The 23,602-nt window shown below is 41.7% G+C and overlaps 1 protein-coding gene across 1 annotated transcript in view; it reads left to right on the top strand.

Moving 5' to 3' along the window:
* Sema5a (semaphorin 5A) overlaps positions 1-23,602 on the top strand; it is a 443,089-nt gene that overhangs the window by 182,860 nt on the left and 236,627 nt on the right. The window contains 1 exon segment of the mRNA XM_047556570.1: positions 23,445-23,544. Within this exon segment, the coding sequence (XP_047412526.1) occupies positions 23,445-23,544 (100 nt within the window).

Raw genomic sequence — 23,602 nt, 5'->3', positions numbered from 1 at the left:
TGAGATGGGAGAGGAAGGTCCCTTGGGTCCCTGAACTGTCAGAACATTCAGTGATCAAGTGATATTTAGGATAAAACAATATGATTGCAAGAAAATCCAGGATGAACCATCTCTCCAGATTTTAAATAAACACAGGCTCAGTATGCTCCTGCCAAGTCTTATTGGAGGTCCCATGTTTTTAAAATCTTGGTAATTTGCTCAGCTTGAACTGTTTTGCATTATTTTAGACCTTTAATGTTCCATTTATCTTGGCTGCTGGGATCCTTGGGTCCCTCTTAAGTTCTGCACTATAGGGAAGGTGTTTTCCTGCCCTGCTCTTGTCCCAGCCCTGGCCATTCTGCAAAACTGAGTTCTGTTAACACAGAAGAACTCTTCCAGGGTGGCTCAGCTTGTTGTAGAGCTGTGTGTTGCTGCTTCTGTGTATTTTCTCCTGTGTTTGCCCCGTGGAACTCATAATGCATGTCTTTTTGTATGCCTTGTGGAATTGTCCTTCCTCCTATTATATTCAAAACCCTGGTGATCAATAAATTGTACATTCTTCCTACACTCCACACGAAGGAGCTTTCTGAACAGTGGGTACTCAATGCATTTTTCATTCAGTAACCAACCAGGCACTCTCCTGACAAGAAGAAGAAAACTTAACCTTAGCAGATCATTCCGAACTGAATCTGGGGTACCAAAAAGAAAAGAAAGAATCTCGCATTCTTGTAAGATCTTTGTATTTTCAAAGAAATACTATTGAAATTCCAAAGGGAATGCCTCAGAACTTTGAGAGCAGAGAACACTCTGTGGGTGCTTTCTGATGTCCTTTGAGGTGACACGGGCCAGGTGATGGGGATTGGATTCCCTTTGAGGTTCTCAAAAATCTATCGTGGCATAACATTACGGAAACTCTGATTAAACAATGTGAAAGTGGGTATAAAAATCCACTCTCCCATAATTTTGATTCTAGTATGTCTTTGGACTGATTAAATACTATTGGAGGCTGATAAACTGTTTACTTGAAACCTCTTGAGCTTTCTTTCCCCTCTAGGAGCATGAGAAAAGCAAGCTGTCCCTCATGGGGAAAGCCTTAGAATTCGATTAGGATGTTCCTTGTGAATACAAGTGATACTCCTTCAACAAAATTTATATGAAAAAATTTCATCTAGACCTGTGAAGCCTGACTAATATAGATGTAGTGTAGTAGGAATTACATGCAGGGCCATAAAATAAGTTTGTATTAAGGGCCAAATGTATTATTCACACCATTTATACAATGTAAGTGCTTCACTCTTGGAGGCATCTGTGTAAAATTGTTCAATGTCTTTTTTGATTTGATTCAGCATTTGAAAGCTCTTGAGGGCAATGCTTGGTATTTAGGGGAAAAAGAGAAAAGAGAAGAACATATGGAAATAATAAATGTGTATAGTTGGTTGTTAAAGATACCTGCTATGAGAAAAATTAACTTACACAGCAGTGAGAGAAAGAGTAGGAAGATTATAGTGAACTTTGCATGTGTTTAGCATTACTGTTCTTATTTAAGACTTCCCCTTCCTCCTGAGCCAAACTTGAACACCCAGTTTTTTTTAGCAACTTTTTTTAAAGGCATCCAATGAAATACTGTGTTTTTTTCCAGCTATATCCTGCCTAGTCACCCTGCCTACTTCCATATGCCCCATTTCTTCTAGCCACTTGAGATGCCTTTTTATTTTTCTTCGATTCAGCCACCCATTGCATGAATTAAAAATAGCTTTGGCTGCAATGAGCCACTGACCCTTTATGGCTCTGTATCTCTTGGCTAGGGCCATACAACTGTTGCCTGGGTTTAGGGGGAGGAGAGATGTGGTTGGATAATGTTCTGTCTGTGGTTTGCTTTGTAATTCTCAAAGCCTCTAGTTTCCTCTACCTCCATACCCAGGAGAAATTCCAGTTGGTATCACCAAGAATTTCACACTCCAAGTGAGAGAAGGATTTCTCCCCAGGATGTGTGATTCTATTATGCAGCAATAGCTCTGTGACTTCAAGCCAAGTGAAAACATTTGCTAGTTTGGAGCTATTTATTCAATCTCCCACCATCTGACCTTCTAGAACTTCTCTCATCCTGGCAATTTTCTTCTGATTTATTCCTGCCCTATCATATTCTTGTGACCCCCCTTTCCTGCTGCGGTAGGTGGGATAGCAGCCATTAACTGTGTTTAAGTGCAGATCCAGCAAATGACCACATCTGCCTCCTGGCTCTGTTTGTTTTTATCATCTGTAGAACATTAACTGGCCGGCATGGATTGGACAAGAACCATCTTCAGATGGAGTGAAACACAAAAGATTATATCAGTACTTGGCAGTAATTTCCTGTGTGCTATATTTGTTCATGCTTAGATTAGGAGGACTTAGGCTTTTTAGAGTCTGAGACCAACTTCCTTGGACCACATAATCACACAAAGTAATGTCCAAAGGATCTAGCATGGTTATAAGGTATCATAAAAAAAATCTGCTCAAATGAAATTTACAGTAGAGTCCTGGGATCTTTAAATTAGTGGGTTTTCCCAACCATATTAAAAGAAATAAAAAAATTAAAACTAAACAATGAGATGTCTTCACAAACATGCTGAGAGAGGCAGTCTCTGAGAAATCCTAAAGAGAGCCTCCCAGGGCTGGTGAGGTGTAGAATGGTTTCCAGGCAGCCTGTCCTTCCTCCTGGGCACTCACAGGTGCTTTTGCACATGAGACTTAAGCTTCGATGGAGACTACTGACTTTCTGATTTAACCTCAGTGTTGTACTGCTGAGAGCATCTCACACTGTATGTTTATTTAGTGTAGTAGCATACAAAGACTTTGGGATGTGTGTAGATGGGATCCTTAACACTGTGGGGCATATAGATTAAGGTTATGCTCACTTTAGTTCTTAAGTTATCCTTTTTTGAGTATAAAAATAACTGTAAAAAAAAAGATTTACAGTAGCAGTTTAAATTCTATTTTAATGAAGAAGATGGAAAGTAGAAAGTAGGGACTTAAAACATTTCTCTTCCCTTAAGAATTAAAATGTTTATCAACATAAAAATTTGGGACTAGCACTGGAACAAATTCTCTCTGCCCATTTGGGGTAGTGTTCTTTGTTACTCTGGAAATTATATGAAAACCAAGGGAAAATAGTGATTCTGTAAGATTTCTAGCAAAACAGTTGACTAAGTTGATGGGAGCAATCTCTTAACCAAAATTGATAGCTGTAAAAAATAAGGAGCTGCCCCCAGAGCATGTAAAGGACCGTCCCAGGGGCTAGAAATCAAAAAGAGGAGTCAAGACTGGATTCCTCAGTTGGTAACAAGTTCAAAGGCCTCAGGGCTGAGGTTTGAAAACATTCTTGGGGTGGGAGAAAGCGGGTGGCTGGGGCTAAGGGTCAGGCAGCGCAGAACCTCAACTGCTCTGACAGAACTACAAGCCACAGTAAGTTTTCCACTTTCCAAGTGGAAGTTTACAGGATCTGTGTCTCACCCTTCTAGGAAGAGGGAAGAAAACTGACCGTAGGTGAAAATCATCTCATGAAGTGGAACTGAGCTCCAGTCCTGCTCTATAGACTCCTGGCAGTATCTACAAGTCCTTTACTTTTCAAGGATGGAATCAGGACCAGACACCAACACCAACTCTCAGGGTTAGAGAGCGCCCTCTAGTGTTATCCCACGCCTGGGCTTCTGCTCTTGTGGCCGGAGCTCCTGTGGGCATGACTGTGGGTCAAGATTGACTCAGAGGCAAAGAGTGCACACAGGTGAGAGGAGAGGTGGCTCTGAGAGATAGCAGGTACGCTCAGAGACAGACCAGCTCCCAGCAGATTTCAAAATGTGAGACACAGGTAGGATCACTATGGTCAGAGCTAGGTCTGAAGGTGGATGAGGCCGTGGAGACCGGTAGTGAAGAAGAGTAGTGTGTGTTGGATAAAAATTCTGCAGAATTCTGAGAATGTCATACATAGAGAGATTAGATCAACCCATATTTGAACTCAGAGTAAGGAATTTATGTAAGTATTTATCTAGAACTCATTATTTAAAAATATGACTCAGTCCTACATCACAGAAAAAAATGGAAGCCATGATGCTACATTTAAGTCACTTTCCCTCTTTTCTCTATGAACAGAACCATATATTCCTCTTGTATTTTCAAAAAAAGAAGTATGTGGTACTGCGTAGATTTGAATTTTAAGGGGGATGTTCCATATTTACTGTTGTACTTCAAGCAAGTACTTCATAGATGTTGCTGGAGAGCATCCACAGGTTTAATTCTCTGCTGCCCAAGAATGCATTACTCTATCCAGTAGGCAGAAGAAAGTAGAAAATTCAGCATTCAAAAGATAAATTATCAACTGTCAGAGAAAATTATCAAATACAGAGTATTTATCTTTTCTTGTTTCTTGCTTTTCTTTGCCCTCTATTTTTTGAAGTTCTAGTGTTCCTTCTTGAATTATATCAGTAATGATATATGGCTTCAGATATTTCTTAAACTCAGGAATGAAGGTGTAGATGACTCTTCTTAGTTTAGTGTGCAGAGTATTGTTGGTGCTGTTATCTTCATTTTGGTCTTATTATTTTCACCATCATTTGAAATAATATTCTCAAGAGTATGCACAGAAGATCCATTTCCTTTGGAAACTTGTCTTGTTTTAAGAAGCAAGGTATAGGACTCCATAAAATTTATTTATCTTAAAATTATGGCATTTGCAGGCAAATGGATGAAATTGGAGAATATCATGCTAAGTGAGATAAGCCAATCTCAAAAAATCAAAGGATGAATGATCTTGCTGATAAGCAGATGATGACACATAATGGGGCGTGGGAGGAGTTAGTGTTGGGGTTAGGGTTAGGGTTGGGGGGGCAAGAATGGAGGAAGGAAGGACTGTATAGAAAGAAAAGAGGGGTGGGAGGGGTGGGGGGGAAGGGAAAAAATAACAGAATGAATCAAACAACATTGCCCTATGTAAATTTATGATTACACAAATGGTATGCCTGTACTTCATGTACAAACAGAGAAACAACATGTATCCCATTTGTTTACAATAGAAAAAAATTATTTATCTTTGGCAACACCAAGAGAGCTTCTTCTTGGGTATCTACCACCCAATCTCCCCTCTTTAAAGTGGCTTTCATTTTCTTAAATATATTTTCGTTTTCTTAATTATATTTTGAAAAACACCTTTACTTACTATTATAATATTAAAACCAGTCCCGTTTAAAATACTCACTGTCAAATTTCTGAAGATTCTGCCTCTAAGCCCATCAGTGTGTTTAGTGGCGTCAAATCCCATCCCTGTGGCTGATGCTTTGTCCATTAACTCCCAATGTGTGTGGACACTTGTTGCCACCCACTGACTCACACACAACAGGCTAGAGGAGATGACAGGGCAGGGTGAATGGTGACTTATTTGGTGAGCAGTTCTTTGGAACACACAAAAGGCACACAGATCATTGGTGAGAGAAAATGTCACATTTGGAGTTCTTGTTTATCCTGAATCTAAAATCTGAATACAGAAGATCTCCCCTTCTCCTTCTATAAAATGATTCTAGCTAAAATCGTAAAGTGTGTTATTGCAAACTTAGGAAAATCGAACCACCTAGCGTTGTTAAAGGAGTATTTTCAGATTATTGCTATCCTCAGTTCCTGGGCACCTTGCCTCCTCTGCTCCACTAGTCCTTAATCTTGAAACAGGTCAAGCGTTTTGCTCTTAAAGGTTAACTTCTATTTTGTTTGTTTCCCCCTTGCCCTCAAGAAAACACTTATTGAGAGGGTTACTAATGGACATTTCACTGCCTGACAAGTCAACATGTTGTGGTGTAAAATATAAAGACAGAGTAAGTTGTTATTGGTTCGGTTTTGAGTTTTGGACAGGAATGGACTTCAGGTGCACAGAAGTAATGTTATAGGGGTAAAAGTTCTGCCACAGCCTCCAGGAGAGGAAGGGTTGGTGCCATTCAGATGCCGTAGATGTCAGCCTCTTGTCAACTCAGCTTCCATCTGGGCGTGCTGAGACACCCTTCTCTGATGACTGTGTCAAATAGGGCGGGCGCTGGAGGAAGGCACAGCCCAGCCAGGGTTAGTAGTCTCAAGGTCAAACATGATTCCAGACAGACGTAAAAGAGCAGATGACGGAAGGACACACTGTTTGCATTTCCCCTCCACTGATAGAGCAAGGACAAGGATGAGAAGAAGTGAGGTGGCCTGCTCCGAGCCCGGGGGAAGCCCGATGTATCGGGGAACAGAGCGCTCACCTCCTGCACCCGCTGGCAGAGGAGCTGCTGGTACCGAGCTCTCCTGTGCCTGTGGCGTGTGGCTCGGGCGTGGCTGCCGGCGACGGGTGTGAGCCCTTCCCTAACAGACAGTTTCCCCTTCCAGCTTGATAGGAATGTCCCATCGACCTGTGGGCTGCCCCATCTACAAAAGGGCTTTGAACCAGGGCCTGCCTTCTTGAATCAAAATGTTTAAGGCAAACTACGTCATCATGTCCCTCACCGCCCCAAACAAGAGGCTCCTTTTCAAGAATTCAGGTATATTGACTAAATGTCAGAGGAAAAGAGCCCTCGATCCCTAGATCTAACATCCCGACCTCTGTCTGATTTTCCAGTGTCATTTCTCCCATGATGCAGAGGGCAGTTAGCAATGGAGGATCATCGTTCTTCCTCATGCTCGGCATTCAGCGGCGCAGGATCCTTGGAGCCACTACCTGTCCACTGGTTCAGGGCCTGGGTGTGGAGCACCTGCTCTGGGGCGGCTTCCGACCTAGGCATTGGAATGCAGGGAAGCAGCCCCGCTGCCCTGTGGGGGAAAAGGCAGATGTGTAAACGGAGAAACCGAGTGCCGTGTCCCGGCGCTGCTCGCCCACACACGTACTGCCTGCACAGGGGCGTCCTCCCTCTCGTCCAGGGAGACTCAGCAGGGCCTCCCCAGCATCTCCCATCCAAGCTGGAGCGGGAACCACAGGCCACAGAGCTGCACGTGAGGAAAGGGAGCAACGGAAGCTCTGGGTGGTCCCTGGACCAAGTGTAGTAGATCAAATTGAGCCCAAAGTACACACTGGGGGTCAGTGAGAAAGAGCTGGAATTAGGAAGCCAGACTGGTGTGGTTTTGTGAAGGTTTCATCCTAAGGGCGCCGATGGCAAGTCCTGGGATGGGGGTGCCGGAGAAGAGCTTGGGAGGTGCTGTGCTGATGACCGAACAGGGAATCAACAGGACCCTGAAGGTACCACTGTCATCCATACCAGGACGAGCCACTGCCTTCAGCCTGGTTTGGTGAAAGCCTGTCTGGAGAGGGCACTCCCGGAATCCCTGTCCACATAACATTAGGGAAGCAATTTCAGTTACAAGGTGGAATTTGAATTTTGTGCATGAGTATTCACACATACTATAGTATATGACATGTTCTGTAATTTTTGTCTTATATTTTCCAACATGAAAGACCCAAATGGCCTCCTCTGTATATGGAGCTTGGGGTTGCTCCCTGTGATTTTCCCTAGAACAAGCTGCTCAGAATCAGGGGAGGAGGCTCATCTACAGCTTTCCACCTTGCTGTCTCCAACTAGATGGTGCTTTCTTGGGTAACAATTCCTTTTCCCTTCTCTTGACTCCCTGGTCCTTTCAGCAGGCTCAACCTTTGAAGAGGGTCATGTCTTTATTCCCAGAGTTTATAGATATACTGTCAGGATCTGCTTTCTCTGGGCATCTTTAATGTAGTGATGTTTATGTTTTGAGAATAACAAAAATAGAAATGTTTGTATCTGGTGAGGAAATAAGAACAAATACAAGCTGGAGTCATCGGCTTGGTCGTTCCTGTTTTTAAAACAATCCTCACTAATTACAGCCCTTTTCCAATGACTTCGTAATTGTACTGACCATATGCAATTAGCTTGTCTTTTCTTCCTCTGTATGAAAATAGAATGCACTGCTATTTTTACCCTTTCAGAGTCCTAAGCAAGGACCAAGCAGATTTTGGTGGACACCGTCCCGAATTGGTCTTTTCTTCAAGAGTTCTGAAATCTCTGTATGACATTAAATTTAATAGGGCTAGTATATCAAAAATAGAATTATAATTATGAAAAGTCAGTTAAAAGGAGGGTGAATGGTAAAATGAAATGAGATTTTTAATGGCTTGCCAAGAGTTGTAATTAATGAGATGGAGATTTGGTCATGCTCATGACCTTCAGGTAGGAATCGGATGAAGCTGGGTGTGAACGGGTTCAAGAGAGTGGCTTTTCAGGAGTCTCCATCTTACTGTCTGCCTCTCATCCTGCAGGGCCTTTTCCTCAAGTGGGCTTCTTGAGTGTGCATAGGAGGCGGCCTGGGGGTTCGCAGGTGCTCGAGAGCTTCATTGGAAAGTGCAGGGAGCAGCGGGGAGAGACCCTGTGGTTACACCACGGCGTCTTTATCTGATGGGTGGCTTGCCACCATGAAGCTTGTAACTTGTATCAAGAAGCTGCTTCTCATGACAGTGTTGATTCACGAATCCGATCCGCTTCAGAGTCTGTTTTGCACAGTGCATTTCTCTGAGCACTAGTTGCAAACAAAGAAAGAAGAAAATATCCCGAGCGCCTGCCAGGTTGGGTGCCTCATGCCAGCCTGCTGCTCGACTTCCTCACCCAGCACATGGGCTCCTGAGGCTATAAAAATTGTTTGTGTCTAGTTAAACACAAGGCCCTTTGAACTCCTTGGGGGTTCTTTTTTTTTTTTTTTTTTTTTTTGGCTTGCACTTTATTGTAACTGTGCAAAAAAAAAATTTTTTTTTTTAGTTTGATTTGGAATCCAAAGTGTCTAGAAGTCAGCCCACTCCACCTCCTTCATTCTTTTCTTCAAACATTAAAAACAAATTGTGTTACTGTAACATCTGTTACATTTGCGCCCTGAGGCACAGAGGCAGAACTAAACATTCACACACACACACACACACACACACACCTTTTTCTTCTTGTGCAGAAAATTGGTTGAAGAAGCAGATCAGAACAAATATCTTGCAATTAGTCAACATAGGATGTTGGTTACCCACTTAATCACCACTGATGTCCTCTGTCTTTCAAGACAGTCCACCAGGAAGAAGTGCATCTGCAGAAGTGGCTGGACTTAACTGAGGCCGTGCTGTGGTTTGAATATGAGGTGACCCCCTAAAGCTCCTGTGTAAATGTAGGCACATTCAGAGGCGCAATGATAAGATTATGAAAGCTGTAACCTAGTCTGTCCATCCTAGTTTGAGTGAACTAAAAGGATGGAAATTTCAGGCAGGTGGGGTGTCGCCGGAGGAGGTGGGTCACTGAGATGTGCTCTGGAAGGTGTGTCTTCCCTGGGGTCCCTCCCCGCTCTTCTTCCCTGGGGTCCCTCCACGCTCTTCTTCCCCAACTTCCAGGAGCTGAGCTCTTTTCCTTCAGGCATGATTCTGCCTCACCCTGGGCCCAGAGCGATGGAATTGGCCCACCATGGATGACACCTTTGAAACAATGAGCCAAAGTGAACTTTTCCTTCTATGTTGTTCTTGTCAGATATTTTGGTCACAACAATGAAAAATGAACTAACCCAGGATATAAGCAGTCACTTCTAGGAAAAGAGTTGGAGTAAAGGAGCAGGTTAGATTTTATATTTATCTTAAGACACAGTATCCAATTCAGAGGCACTTAAAAGTATACATGAAGATAAATGGACTTCTGGTTTCAGGGATGAAGTTAAATAACCAAATTAATTCTAAGAGCAAAACCATGTGGTTCTTCCTCCTGAAATTTTGTAATGAACTATAGGAGTTGTGGATAATTGGAGAAGGATAAAATGACTCTAGAAATGAAGAATGTGGAATTTGTTGGTTGATTTCTTCATGCACTCTTTGGTTCCCTTACTCTGCATCGGGCGAGTCTTTTTTCTGACTCTGAGAACAGGGAGGCTCTTTTCTCATTCTGTCCTAACTCCATTTATACCCCATATAGCACCTTATTAAACACCATCTGTGCTGGGGTTACCGAGACTTTATCTTCCATCTGACCTCTCCTGGGCAGTGGAAATGGCTGGCATGCACCTTGATAGTATCTCTATGGGGGTTTCCCCTGGGGAGCTCACTTAAACAAACAGAAAGAACTTGTTGGATTATTATCCACATCTCTCCTATCTGAGAAATGGCCTAGATTGAGTGGTTCCAATGAAAAATTTGGGTGCCATTACCAATTCCTCACATTTCCTTATTTTGGACCCATCAATTAGTGCATAGTACCTCCTAGCTCTGTCCCCTTGCTTCCATCTTCCCCAGTCTCTGCGGGCTGTCCTGCCTCCTGCATCCCAGGAGGATGATTGGTCATCTCTGGTCATTCCTTGCACAACAACTATCAGAGCCTCAAGACCTCCATGCACCTGAGACCTCCCCTTCCCTCTCTTACCTTTTCTTATACACACTGTGGCCTCCTAGTGCTGTAGGATAGGGGCTGGGGAAAATGTAGCATCAGGCTAAATCTGCCCCACCACTTGCTATTTTGAAATTTAAAATTATTTTTTGTTGGTGCATCATACTTACACATAATTGTGGGATTCATGATGCTGTATTTGTGTGTACACATAATGCAGCTTCATCAGTCTTGTTATTGGGGATTTTGTCTTACTGGAACCCAACTATGCTCACTCAAGATGTTCTGTGGCAACAGTAGTAGAGCTACTGTTAGGACAGTGGCCATGTTCTTGCAAAGGCAAACCTACTGTCTGGTCCCTTAACAACAGCAGATTAAATCCAAGCCTTTGACCTTGATTTGCATGGTGATGCATGGACTGGCCATCTCTGCCTCTCAGCTCTCCTTCCTGGTCTCTCACTACACACTCACCTTGGGGCCTCTCTCCAGATGGATCCCTCTCCCTTCTCAAGATCTCTCTCTGGCCTTTCCTTGTCCTCCTAGTCTCAGCTTAAATGTCGCATGCATAACTGGTCTTCCCTACAAACTGTATCATGTGCCTGCAGGTCACTCTCTAAAAAGGCATCTTGTTTTATTGACAACAAGGCACCCGTTCTTTCATCGATTGTGTCTCCTTCACCAGGATAGGCACTCAGTGAGAAGGACAGGTCCCTCTGCTTATTTTCCTGCAGTCTGTGGTTTCTAGAGTGGGTCAGGCACAAAGTTGATAAGTGTCTGCCGAACAGAGGATTGGATGAACATCAGCCATCCTGTGCCCAGTAGGGGATGGACTAGGAGCAAGCATTAATGGGATCAAGTACTGATTGAAGTTGACTATAACAAATGCCACAGAAAGAGGGTTCAAAAAGGGAAGGGTCTCTGAAGCTGTTTGGGATGTATCAGGAAGTAAGTATGTGAGCATGACAAGAAAAACTGAACACAAGATTAGAAGTGGGACTGTGATGTAAGATTCACAGCTCTCTCTGAGGAGCTCAGTGGGGACATAAATCCAGCCTCTAGTTAGTCTGCACAGTGACTTTGTGACCTGCGGGGACACAGGCATGGCTGTTATACAACCAAGCTTATGGATTGTGTCAGGTTACTACCTTGAAATGAAAACAGCCAGAGATTCACCAAAATAAACCAAAAGGGCAGAGTTAAAGCAAAATGTCATTTATTTTCTGTTTCTCCTTGTGGATCTGTCTTTGTAGAGGTCAGTGAGTTGAAAGTGTGGGAAGCAGAGCTCTCTTGCGGATGCTGGGCCATGGCAGAAATCTACTTCTGCTGGAAATAAAAGCCCTGAAGCTGTAAATGTCAGCTCTTGTCCTGTGTTTTAAGGTGTGTGTGTGTGTGTGTGTGTGTGTGTGTGTGTGTGTGGTCGTGGGTGTTTTACTTCTAACATCTTGGGTGTTTGGCTTGGGGCCTGTGGTACCTCCACAAGCCCAGGAGTGACGCACAGACCTTGCATCAGACTGTAGATGTTGGCTAATAGGCGATGCTATCAGTTCTAGAAAGTTTGCTTTTATCCCTCAGAGGAAATGGAAGGATAGTAATTAACTGACATTTCAAAATAATTGTGTGTGAAAGCATAGAAAACACTCGACTTTTCTTTGTGGAAAGGGTAATGGTGACTTTCTCCATGTCTTTCTCATTTTTGATTAAAATTTGGAAGGACACATGAAGCCAGTGGAATAGACAGGCAAATGCTACTACTTACCAGTGCCACCTGGTGAGTGGTGAGTCACGTGGGAGGTGATCGGGGGGCTCTTTCTTAACTAGTTGATGGCGATGTCTTGCTGGGTGAATTTCAGCAATCCTGAGACATTTCAAGGGCTTTGAGGCTACTTTCCTGGAGCCAATCAAAGCCCCCCTTTTCTTTGGAGTGTGCTTGGTTTGAATATCCCAGACCTGATGAGGCAGCCTGTTAGATGGCTAATCTCTTGCCACAGATAACACATTCTGCACCTGAGATTTAAATCAAAATCTAAGGAGACAGAAAAGAGACTGAGCATGAATTGTGAGGGAGGGACAGAAGGGGACATTGGCTCAAGTGAATGATTCTTTTTCTTAAACCTGAGGTCTGGCAATTCCTAAATATGTGCAGAAGTAAATGTCCAGATATTGAAAACCAAGCACTCTAATTGCGTAGGAAGTCTCTGAAATGGTCCTCTGCACTCCCTGTAGCTCTCTGGTAGTAAATGGCATTGTTTGCTCCTTCCAGAGTTCTGGTTACCACTACTTACACAGAAAGTACCTTAGGCCACTCCTGAAAAACTCTTAGTGCCCACTGAATAGAAAATGTTCATTTTACAATTTTAGTCATATTAACATCATTTGTAATTCTAAAGCTATAAATCTAAAGGAAATTACTTTTTAATGTCCTCTGGCACAACATTAAGATTTTGCAATTAGATTTTATAGCCTAGAGTCGTATGCTACAGGTCACAAGTCAAGATTAAAATCCTTCTGCAAAAGGTAAGTTACCTGTGGGTGGTGCAAGGTGCTTATGAGCCACATAGAGTTTAAGATAGGGGCAGGCTTGGTCCCAGCTTAATAGCCTGGAAGACAAGCTGATCACAGTCCAAGAGTTTGAGGGTCTTGCTTTGTGTGCATATGATTTTGCATAATCTTTTAATTGAAAAAATCTGCCTTTCTTGATGGATGAGTAGAAATTGTTTCTTGTGTGGGTTATTCAGCTATAAAAACCAACCACTGATCACCTTGGTTCTATTCTAATTAATTGCTGCAGGTAGTTCAAGGAACTAGCAAGTATTATCATTTGGATCTTAACTGTCCTCAAAAGACCCATGGATTGAAGACTTGGACCCACCTGATGATGCTATTGGGAGCTGGCAGAACCTTTTAGAGGCAAACCTTATTAGAAGAAAGTGAGGTCACCGAGGGTGCCCCTTAGGAGGACGTTGGGCCCCTGACCCTGGCTCTCTCTCTTTACTTCCTGGCTACCCTGAGGGGAACAGCTTTGCTCTACCCTACATTCTCTGCCATGATATTCTTCCTTACCCAGGACTCAAAACAATGGACCCCACCAACCATGGACAAAAACCTGAAATCATGAACCAAAATAAAATTTTCCTTCTTTTAATTTGCTTTTCTCAGGTATTTTGTTATAGTTACAGAAAACTGACTAACACAGGAAGTTACCAGGATCTTTAATTTATAAGCAAAAGGGAAGGCAACTCCTACCTGCAAGGCAGAATTTGAACTCAGTTTGCTGAGAGCTGTTTATTAGTGTCTCTTTATTAGGGACTCGGTGTGCCAGAGGGAACCTTGAATTCAGAATTACCTGGGTCAGAGGAGCCTGGACCTCATTTAACACTGACGTTTAAATCCTGAGATGTGACAGGTATTTATGGTATTACCAGACAATAACTCAAAAAATTCAAATATGGAGTAATGGTGGAGTTCATGAATCATACCCTTGTTTCAAAAAGGTAGTGTATTTCAATTGGATAAGAATTGATAATTTTTCTGTGATAGGCGATGCTATCAGTTCTAGAAAGTTTGCATACCCAGTAGAAATATGAAACCCATTAATTTAGTTGTTTCATATGATCCTGTGGTAATTTAACTTTGAGAAATGAAAGGTCTAAAAGTCACATGGAAGCCCCTTAGGGCAGGAATCTGCTATCAACTTGTCCCAGAGAAGCCTTTACTTAACAACTATTTTTCATTACCAGGGATTGAACCTGGGGGTGCTTAACCACTGAGCAACATCCCCAGCCCTTTTTATTTTTTATTTTGAGATAGGATCTCACTAAGTTGCTTAGGACTTCACTGAATTACTGAGGCTGGCTTCGAACTCACAATTCTCCTGCCTTAGCCTCCCAAGTCACTGGGATTACAGGTGTTCATCACCACGCCCATCTGATCATTTTCCATAGCAACTGTTGAGATTAATTTCTGATACTCTACTGTAATCTTTAGAATGTATTAATATACATATATTAAAAAGTCTCTAAATATACACTTATGTAAACATGCATACATATATGCACATGGGTGTATATATGGATGAACATATTGATGCCTATATCTACACTTCTGTGTGTATATATCTGTATATATATAAACTATAGAACCATCCTTCAACAGATGAATGGATAAAGAAAATGTGGTCTGTGTATGCATGTATATACACGTACACACACATACGATGGAACATTACTCAGCTTTACAGATGAATGAAATGATGGCATTTGCTGGTAAATGGATGGAGTTGGAGAATGTTGTGCTAAGTGTATTAAACCAAACCCAAAATCCAAAGGCTGAATGTTTTCTCTAATATGTGGATACTAATTCACCATAAGCAGGGGTGGGTAGGGAAGATTAGATGTAGGTAATTTTGACCCTTTAAAATTTACTATTTCAGGGGCTGGGGTTGTAGCTCAGTGGTAGAGGCCTTGCCTAGCCTGTGTGAGGTCCTGGGTTCAATTTTCAGCACTGCATATAATTAAATAAAATGAAGGTCCATCAACAACTAAAATAATTTTTTTTAAATTTACTGTTTCAAAAGTTTTATGTTACAGATGTATCTGGCAGGGAATGCTCTATAGAATTCCTACTTGGATAGTCTAACAGTGCAGGGATAGGGAAGAAGGTAAATTGGAAAAGGGGTCATAGGAATGTGATTTTCCACCTCTCTGCTTGTCAGTGTGTGACCTTGGGTAGATTGTGGAACTTTGTTGTCCATAATTTGCCAACTCTACCATCATGGACTGCACTTCAGGGTGGCCATGTCCTCTGTAACCCACTTGAATTCTACCAAGTCCTAGGTAGGAGTTTCATTGAAAATCACTGTGGACCCTACATTTGAAAAAAAAAAAATGACCTAATACTTTCTAATCTTTCTAAAAGTTGAAGTAAATTATGGCATATCTGCTTATCTCTGAGTTAGCTGATATAACCAGGACTTGTCTTGAAAAAAAATTATGATGAAGATAAATTTTCCACTGTTGAGATATTCTTCCGTGGGACAGCTCTCTGTGTTGGATCCTGGGTTCTTCCTCTTTTTCTCCAGGACTGTCCTTCTTCCTAGTGTTCCCTGCCCCATGGCCAGCCTGGGGCATTCCCTTCCTGTCTGGCAGTGCCCACTTTCCTTTATTTCCAATTTTGCTTCCATTTGGTGGGTGACATCTACCATTTCTGATAAATCGATCCATACTCATATGTGAGTAGGTGCTAAGGATTTGTGTACTCTACACATTCCTTGGAAAATTGATTCTCAGTTCAGACCTTGTTGGAATACGGTATCTTAGTCCTCACCTGGGTTTAATTTCCAGGGTCGTCATTTGCCATCCAGTGTTGCCTATCACAAGATGTTGAACTTATCAAAATCTCAGGTCTTCTTTTAATTCATATAACAGAAATATAGCTTTACATAATTTCAAATATGTTATGAAGGCAGTGGTCAACATGTAAAAGCACCTAGTATAGTTTCGGAAACCAAGTAAATACTGAAAATATAGACAGTAAATCAAGCGTCCTGAGCGACGGCATTTACTCACTTACATGCTTTTTTCACGCATGTTTTGCATCTGTGGCATCACGTGCGTGTTCTGTTCCCGATGAAATCTTTTGTACTGGTTTGCCATTAGACATACACATGAAGCTTTGACACTAAGATTGATTGTGATCCTTAAGGAATGCTGGTGAGTACTCAGGCGGAGGGACCTGCGTGTCTATTTGAGGGATGGAACTTTTCAGGGGCTGCTCGTGACTTAGTGCCCCAGGTGAGTGTGGTTTGTTCTCAGTGATTGTTGGAGGGACAGGCTTGGAAAAGCTGTCTGTGTGGAAGGGTGTAGCAGGCAGACTCAGTGGTGTCCACCAGTACAGGCCTGCTCTGCTGGGCTCCTCCTATGGCTTTAGAAACTCTACTCTCTGGTGTTTGAATCATGTTTTAGCTGATTACCTTGATAGCATGGTTTATGTCATGCACTGAAGCTAAAATCAGAGCCCACAGAAGGGAGGCACAGGCTAACTTTGCAGGGTAATAGTTGTCTTTGAGGTAAGATGGTCCTTTTCCCAGCCTGAGGAAAGGTCATTGAAAGAGAACTTCCAGAATGCTTTGTTGGAGAGTCCACTGTACACGTCACTTCCTGCTCTGCCAGCAGAGGTGCCTGTCTGGAGTGGGCCATGACCCAGGTCTCACATTTTCAGGACAGTGTCTGGTCTCTCCCCACTGGTTCAGACCTAGTCATTCCATTCTGCTCATACAACCCCTGCCTTCTCATTCTAGAATATTCTTCATTGCAGGAAAGCCGTTCAGTACACAGTGCACGTTTTCTTTCTGTATACTTATAAGAGACACTTGGGACTTAAAACCTTGCTAGTGTAAGTGGTGACACTTCTTTCTGTAGCTCCTGATAGCTATGGTGTCATTAATACCAACAGTGAAAACAGTAGACACTGCATGTGCAGGTTGACCAGGTCGCTGGCTTTGGGAACTTGACTTTCTGCTTTCACTTTTCTCTAGTCTGCTCTTGAAAACTGAGTGCATAGCAATTTTGTTTAATGATGTATCAACGGGAATGAACTCACTTTCAAAATGACCAGGTTGCTGTTTCTTTTCAGATGTGCTGCATAAGAAACTAAATTTTAGCCAGGCATGGTGGTGCACACCAGTAAACTCCCAGAGACTGAGGGAGGAGGATCATAAGCTGAGGCCAGGCTGGGCAACTTACAGAAACCCTCAGCAACTTAGCAAGACCCTGTCTGGAAAAAAAAAAAAAGGGTTGGGGATGTGACTCAGTGTTTGAGCACCCCTCCCCAGTACCAAAATGAAATGAAATAAAAACAAAACAAAAAACTAGATTTTTAATAATAGAGCACAATTGTCAAAAAAAAAAAAAAGAAGAAAAACTAGGCTATTCGAGTTTTTATTGTACTAGGTACTGATCTTTGCAAGATTCCATTGTTTCCTCACCTATCACAGGGATTGATATGAACAAAATGCATAAAATAACAATTAGCAAAAGTCATACACTAAGTAAAGCTACTTAAAAGTCATACACTATTTAAGTAAAGCTACTTAAGCTGCTTTACTGATTGTCATATTATTGACATTATTATTTTTATACTTGTAGTGTTAGATGCAGATTAAACTAATTATATAACCATGAGAGGTAGGAGTGGGCTGTGGTTTGCACCTCCCGGTCTTCTCCTCTTGAGGTCTGTTACCGTCTATGCTTCCGTGGCTTTTCAATAATCTTTACCTGCCATCCCTGGCCTCGCCCAGTTTACCCCAGGACTTGGTTCCTAAAGTAGAGTTCAAGTCCCCAGAAAGATTTTGAAATGCTGCTTTCTCAGCTTCTTGACTGACTGAGATGGAAAGGAGCAAGCAATGGAACAGGCTCCCGGGGCCGCCCGTGTTCTTCCTGGGAGGTTTCCGCGGCTCCTGTCTGCCCACAAGTCAAGCTGGCTGCAGACCTGGGAGCTGCGGGCCTCAGCATGTGGAGCACCCTCCACCGTGTGGGAAGGACAGTCAAGGGTGGGACATGTGCCGCTCTTCAGAAGCAGAGGCTCCTTGTGAGCCTTATTTAGGAGACTTCCAAAGGCTTACAAGCGTCATGACCATGGCTATCTTTTAGAGTGTTGACTTTGTTTACTTTTTTTTTTTTTTTTAAATAATGTTTTTGTTTCTAATGTTCCTACTGCCATTTTTCTTTTATTCTCTTTCTCTCTCTCTCTCTCCCTTTGGGGGAGCAGGTGGGGACACTAATCAGCATCTGTCTAGCTAGAGTATAGTTTATATTTGCTGAAAATTTTAGAGTAGCTTTATTCATACTGATTCATGTTGATAAAATAATTTTTCTTGATGATGTAAGACTGGGTTCTTTTAAGAATCAAATCATTACACATTTGATAAAATATTGACAAAACAATCATGTAGGAGCTTATGTTGTAATAAGAGAAGGCGAACATGAATCAATGCACCTAATTTTGTGATAGAAAAATCATTACCAGAATCCCAGCATCCATATTTCAGTGATCATGTTTTTGTGCAAATTAAATCATCTAAATGGTTAATGTCAGTATTACAAATTATCTACAAAGTATGCAATGGAATTTGCAGGAACTTCCAAGCAATTTTCATGCTGGCTGCTCTCTTTAAGTTCTCTTTCATCATATGATTATTTTAGCAATATCAGAAAAGAGGGAAGAGAGGGGCAGGAGGAAAGAGGTGTGGGCAGTGAGCATATTAGTTCTATTAAAACCTGTAGTGCCTCAATTTGCCAGGTGCATGCCCCGCCCCGCCCCATCTTCTTTGGCAACCGGTGAGCTTAATACAAACAGCTGCCCAGTGTTTTGATTCCCTCTTCTCAGCCTTACTTGACCTTGAACTCTCTTAGTTCTTCTGTTTTTATAACTGTTCATTTTCTGATTCCTTAGTAATAGCAATAATTTATTACTGCTATTATTGACATCTGATGGGAAGTTCTACTGGTGAAGTGTCTAATGTTAAGCTTGTTGAGCAAGCCTTGTGTGTTTTGAGGGTAAGCCCCATTCTATATGAAATGGGGAAGGGGGGCACACATGTGTATCTGTGCACACATGCTGAATTTGCTGATACCACCTGCATTTTTAGAAATATTTCCAGCTGGGTTCTTTTTTTTTTTTTTTAATTGTAAACAAATGGGATACATGTTGTTTCTCTGTTTGTACATGGCGTAAAGGCATACCATTTGGGTAATCATAAATTTACATAGGGTAATGTCATTCTGTTATTTTTTCCCTTCCCCCCCACCCCTCCCACCCCTCTTTTTTCTCTATACAGTCCTTCCTTCCTCCATTCTTGCCCCCCTCCCTAACCCTAACTCTAACCCTAACACTAACCCCTCCCACCCCCCATTATGTGTCATCATCCACTTATTAGCGATATCATTAGTCCTTTGGTTTTTTGAGATTGGCTTATCTCACTTAGCATGATATTCTCCAATTTTATCCATTTGCCTGCAAATGTTCTCTCAGCAAAGGAAACTATCAGCAACGCGAAGAAATAGCCTACAGAGTGGGAGAAAATCTTTGCCAATCATACTTCAGATAGAGCACTAATCTCCAGAATCTATAAAGAACTCAAAAAACTCTACACCAAGAATACAAATAATCCAATCGACAAATGGGCTAAGGAAATGAATAGACACTTCACAGAAGATCTACAAGCAATCAATAAACATATGGAAAAATGTTCAACATCTCTAGTAATAAGAGAAATGCAAATCAAAACCACCCTAAGATTCCATCTCACCCCAATTAGAATGGCGATTATCAAGAATACAAGCAACAACAGGTGTTGGCGAGGATGTGGGGAGAAAGGTACACTCATACATTGCTGGTGGGGCTGCAAATTAGTGCAGCCACTCTGGAAAGCAGTGTGGAGACTCCTTAGAAAACTTGGAATGGAACCACCATTTGACCCAGCTATCCCACTCCTTGGCCTATACCCAAAGGACTTAAAATCAGCATACTACAGAGATCTAGCTGGATTCTTAAATGAGGTTGGCCTTGGGTTTCCTTCCAGTGATGTTCTTGGTCCACCCTTGCTTTTAAGGTTATCAAGATAATCAGAACCTCAGAGTGATTTGGGAGGTTTTATCTTGATACCTGAAATAACTGGTGTCTAGTTAGGATTATTTATTCCTTAGGAATTTAGCCAAAGTTACATTTAAAACTAAGCCCATTATCCTTATTTTTATATATACTGTTCTTAAGGAGTTTATTATACAATTTGCTTGGGTGTTTTTAATAAAAATGCATGTAATAAAAATGTGTTTTAAAAGTTTTTTTTAAAATAGGGGAGATATGCATATGCGGATCTGCAGAGGGGAAAGGTAACTTGACAATATTAGAAAAAGAGGGAACTTAGGGAAGGGATTGAAAGGAGAAGAGGTGGGATTGAAGCGAAGTTGGAGGCCTGGAGTCCAAGGAGGGCACAGTGTGATGTGACCAACCTACAGGGATGTTGAGAGGACAGGCATCCTGCAGCCACATTGTCAGAGGTGGTTTGAGGCCAAAGCTCTGCCAGGGCTATTCTGGTGTCCATGACAGGCCATGTGCTCTGCAAAGCTGAGGCAGGCTGTCCTTCCAGAGGAATGCATTAGAAAACAACAAAGACATTCCATAGATTACCTACTTTGTTGAGTATTGACTGTAAAAATACAGTTTTGTGGGGGGATGCACTAGAATTTTAAATATGGAAAATCAAACAGTATTGACAGACTGGTATGCTGTTAATTCTTTTTTTTTTTCTCTCTGTACACGATTCCTTTTATTACTTGAGCTATTTCTGGATGTTCATGTTAGGAACCAAACCTGAATTGTGTCTCTTCACCCTGGTTCTTACTGGTCACTCTCAAATTCTTCTAACTAAACGGGAGATGCATGCATTGGAAACAAGCTTTTTCTGATATTTCATAGTCTTATATCTCCTTACTTGGCTCATTTCCCACTGCCCTAGCAGCAAGGTCAGCCCTTGGTCCTCTCTGTTTTTCCCTCATGCATTTTGAAGAGCACCCGAGTGCTCACTTCTGGAGGCTGTGAGCTGTGGTGAACAGAGTGAGATAGACTTTCGTGAGCCGTGGACCCTTGGTCCAGGCAGGGCTCCTTGGCCATGGGTTTCCCATCTGAGTGATGGAACTCTTGACCTTGAACATTTTTATGGAGTCTTCTGGGTCTTCCTGATGTTGGACAATGGTTTTGAGACCAACTTGGTTCCACTGGAAATTTTTGTGAGTAATAGTCACATAATTATACCTGCATCCAGTATCTTTCTAGAACTAGCCTTACCTCATGATTTCTGTGTCTTGGTCATTCCTGTCTTTTTCATTTAATCTTGAAAGTGTTTTGTTCTTTTTAACTTATTCTCCTTGAGTCGATCTCTACTCAGTCATCTGGCTAATCAGACCTTCCCAAAATATCTTCCTTTTCCTTTTTCATAGCCACTGCCAACATGCTATGGTTTTCCATTGTTTTGTATTAATATTCTGTCTTTATTTACTACTCTTTCCACACCATCCTGCCTATCAGTGACTCATCCATATTCCTAGGATTTATAACTTAGTGTGTCAAGTGTGTACTTGAAAACATTTCAAAACTTCACTATTATCACATATGAGATCAAGTTCACATTTTTTAACCTGTAATTGAGCTTTTTGGCAGTTTATATTTAAACTTAAATATAAACTCCTTTCCTAGCATTATTTTTTAATGTAAGCTACTATTTTCTTTTCTCTGCTCCCTTTCTTTCCTCTTCATTTCCTTTTTAATTCAATCTGTAATTCACTTACTCATTCCTACTCTTCATGTTTTCCCCAGTTATCATTGGCCCGTCATATTCCAGGTTCTGTGCTCTGTGCTGTAGGCATCCTAGTGAACCACACAGACTGGAGAGCCTGGGCTTCCACCTTTCTCAGGGGTTGAGCAATTGATAGAGTGATGGAATCATACCAGGTGGGGCCAGAGAAGGAACCAAGGCTGCCATTTTGCTCTTCCCATTGTCCTATTGGTACATTTATCCTCAGTCTCTGGTCAAATCTTTCCTGTTACCTAAACTTTCAACCATCTCTTCTTTCTATATTATGAATACTTTCTATAAGTCTATGGATACTTGTGAACACCTTGCATTAACAGATACCATGCTTGAGAAGATGTTAGTTATCTTTCTCTAATTGAGTTATAAGTTGTTGGAAGGATTATTTACTGTTAGCTTTTTATTGCTGCAGTGCCTTGTAATACTTCACTCTAATTATTTTATTGAGTTGCCTATAAAAATGAAGAAAGTTATATAAAATACTAAAAAATCAAGATATCATACATATTAAAATTTCAAATACCAATTACAGATTTCTCTCTGTCTCTCTCTCTCTCTCTCTCTCTCTCTCTCTCTCTCTCTCTCTCTCTAGCTCAGGCCTGGTTTCCTTTAAGCAGAAGAGAACTTCCAGTCAGTGGGTATCATTTTTCCCCCCAATAATTGATAGTAGAGATGAGACATATTTATTATACAGAGCTTTTCCTCAAAAATAACCCATCTCATTCTCATCCATAAAGACATTTCTATAGGATATTATAGGACATGGGCATACTTCCATATCAGATTTGTTTTTAGTACAGTGTTTGTTAAAGGAGATTATTCACTTTCCTAAAAAAAAAAACATAACTTTATTGATTTGACAGTTGTTACATGCCAGTTTAGTCAGGGTGATATTATTTGAAATAATATGAGAAGAAGAAGAAGGAAAGACCATCAGGTAGCATGGTTAGTTGCAGGATAAGGAGAAGGTGTCCCAAACTGGTCAGCAACTCACTTCATATATTTTCAGTGCCAAAAATGAGCTACTGAAAGTTGCAAAAATGACTCAGAAAGCAGCATTCTATTCCTCTTCAAGTACTGTCATTTTATAAGAATCAGGCTCTAGGCTGGAAGCCTTCTAATAGGAGTTAACAGTGCTTGTAAAAAACCTGTCTCTGTGGAGTGGCCATTTTCTGATTTCCCTTAGAAAAAATGCAAATGAAGTCTAGAAGTAACTGTGGATTTTTCATGTAGAAAGGACTGAATATGTTTAACAAGTCTAATCATGGGCCAAAATAGAAACCCCAAGGACAGGGAAATGGAAGGTCTAATTTGAAAGAAGGCAAATGGTGTCCCTGTGCTTTGTCCTTGCTCAGAAGGAGGGCTTTTGTGATTTTGCAAAGTCTTCAGCCCCTTCCAGTGAAGTTGCACAGGAAATGTTCTTGTTTACATTCAGTATTTCTCTGCTGAATCATGTGAATGCTGTTATTTCCTACCAGGCCCAGAAAGTGCACATCTGGGTTTAAATCACTACCATGCCTGGCTATCTTGCTCGCTCTTCTTGGGTGTCTGCCCTCTGTGTTTCACACATTGCCAGTGTGGATCATGTGACATCCTCCGGCAAACCTCAAGTGGCCCCTAAATGATCACATCTGAGACTCCCCAGTCCTCCCTGGAATGTAATGCTCACTACCTACTGTGCCCTTTCTGTGGTCCCCAGAGGAAGAATCATTCATTTTTATCTTTTTATTTATTTATTTTTTTCTATTTAGAAATTGGCCCCTGGTTACGGGAGTTCAGAGCGAAGAATGCTGTGGATTTCTCGCAGTTAACATTTGACCCAGGACAGAAAGAACTTGTTGTAGGAGCAAGGTGAGAGATGATATTTTGCCACCAAAGGTACCTATGGACTTCATTTGATGTCTGTGTG

The sequence above is a fragment of the Sciurus carolinensis genome, chromosome 6 (genome assembly GCF_902686445.1).
Source record: "Sciurus carolinensis chromosome 6, mSciCar1.2, whole genome shotgun sequence".
Lineage (NCBI taxonomy): Eukaryota > Metazoa > Chordata > Mammalia > Rodentia > Sciuridae > Sciurus > Sciurus carolinensis.
The sequence above is the reverse complement of the archived record's forward strand: the minus strand, read 5'-3'. Positions and strand labels throughout refer to the sequence as shown.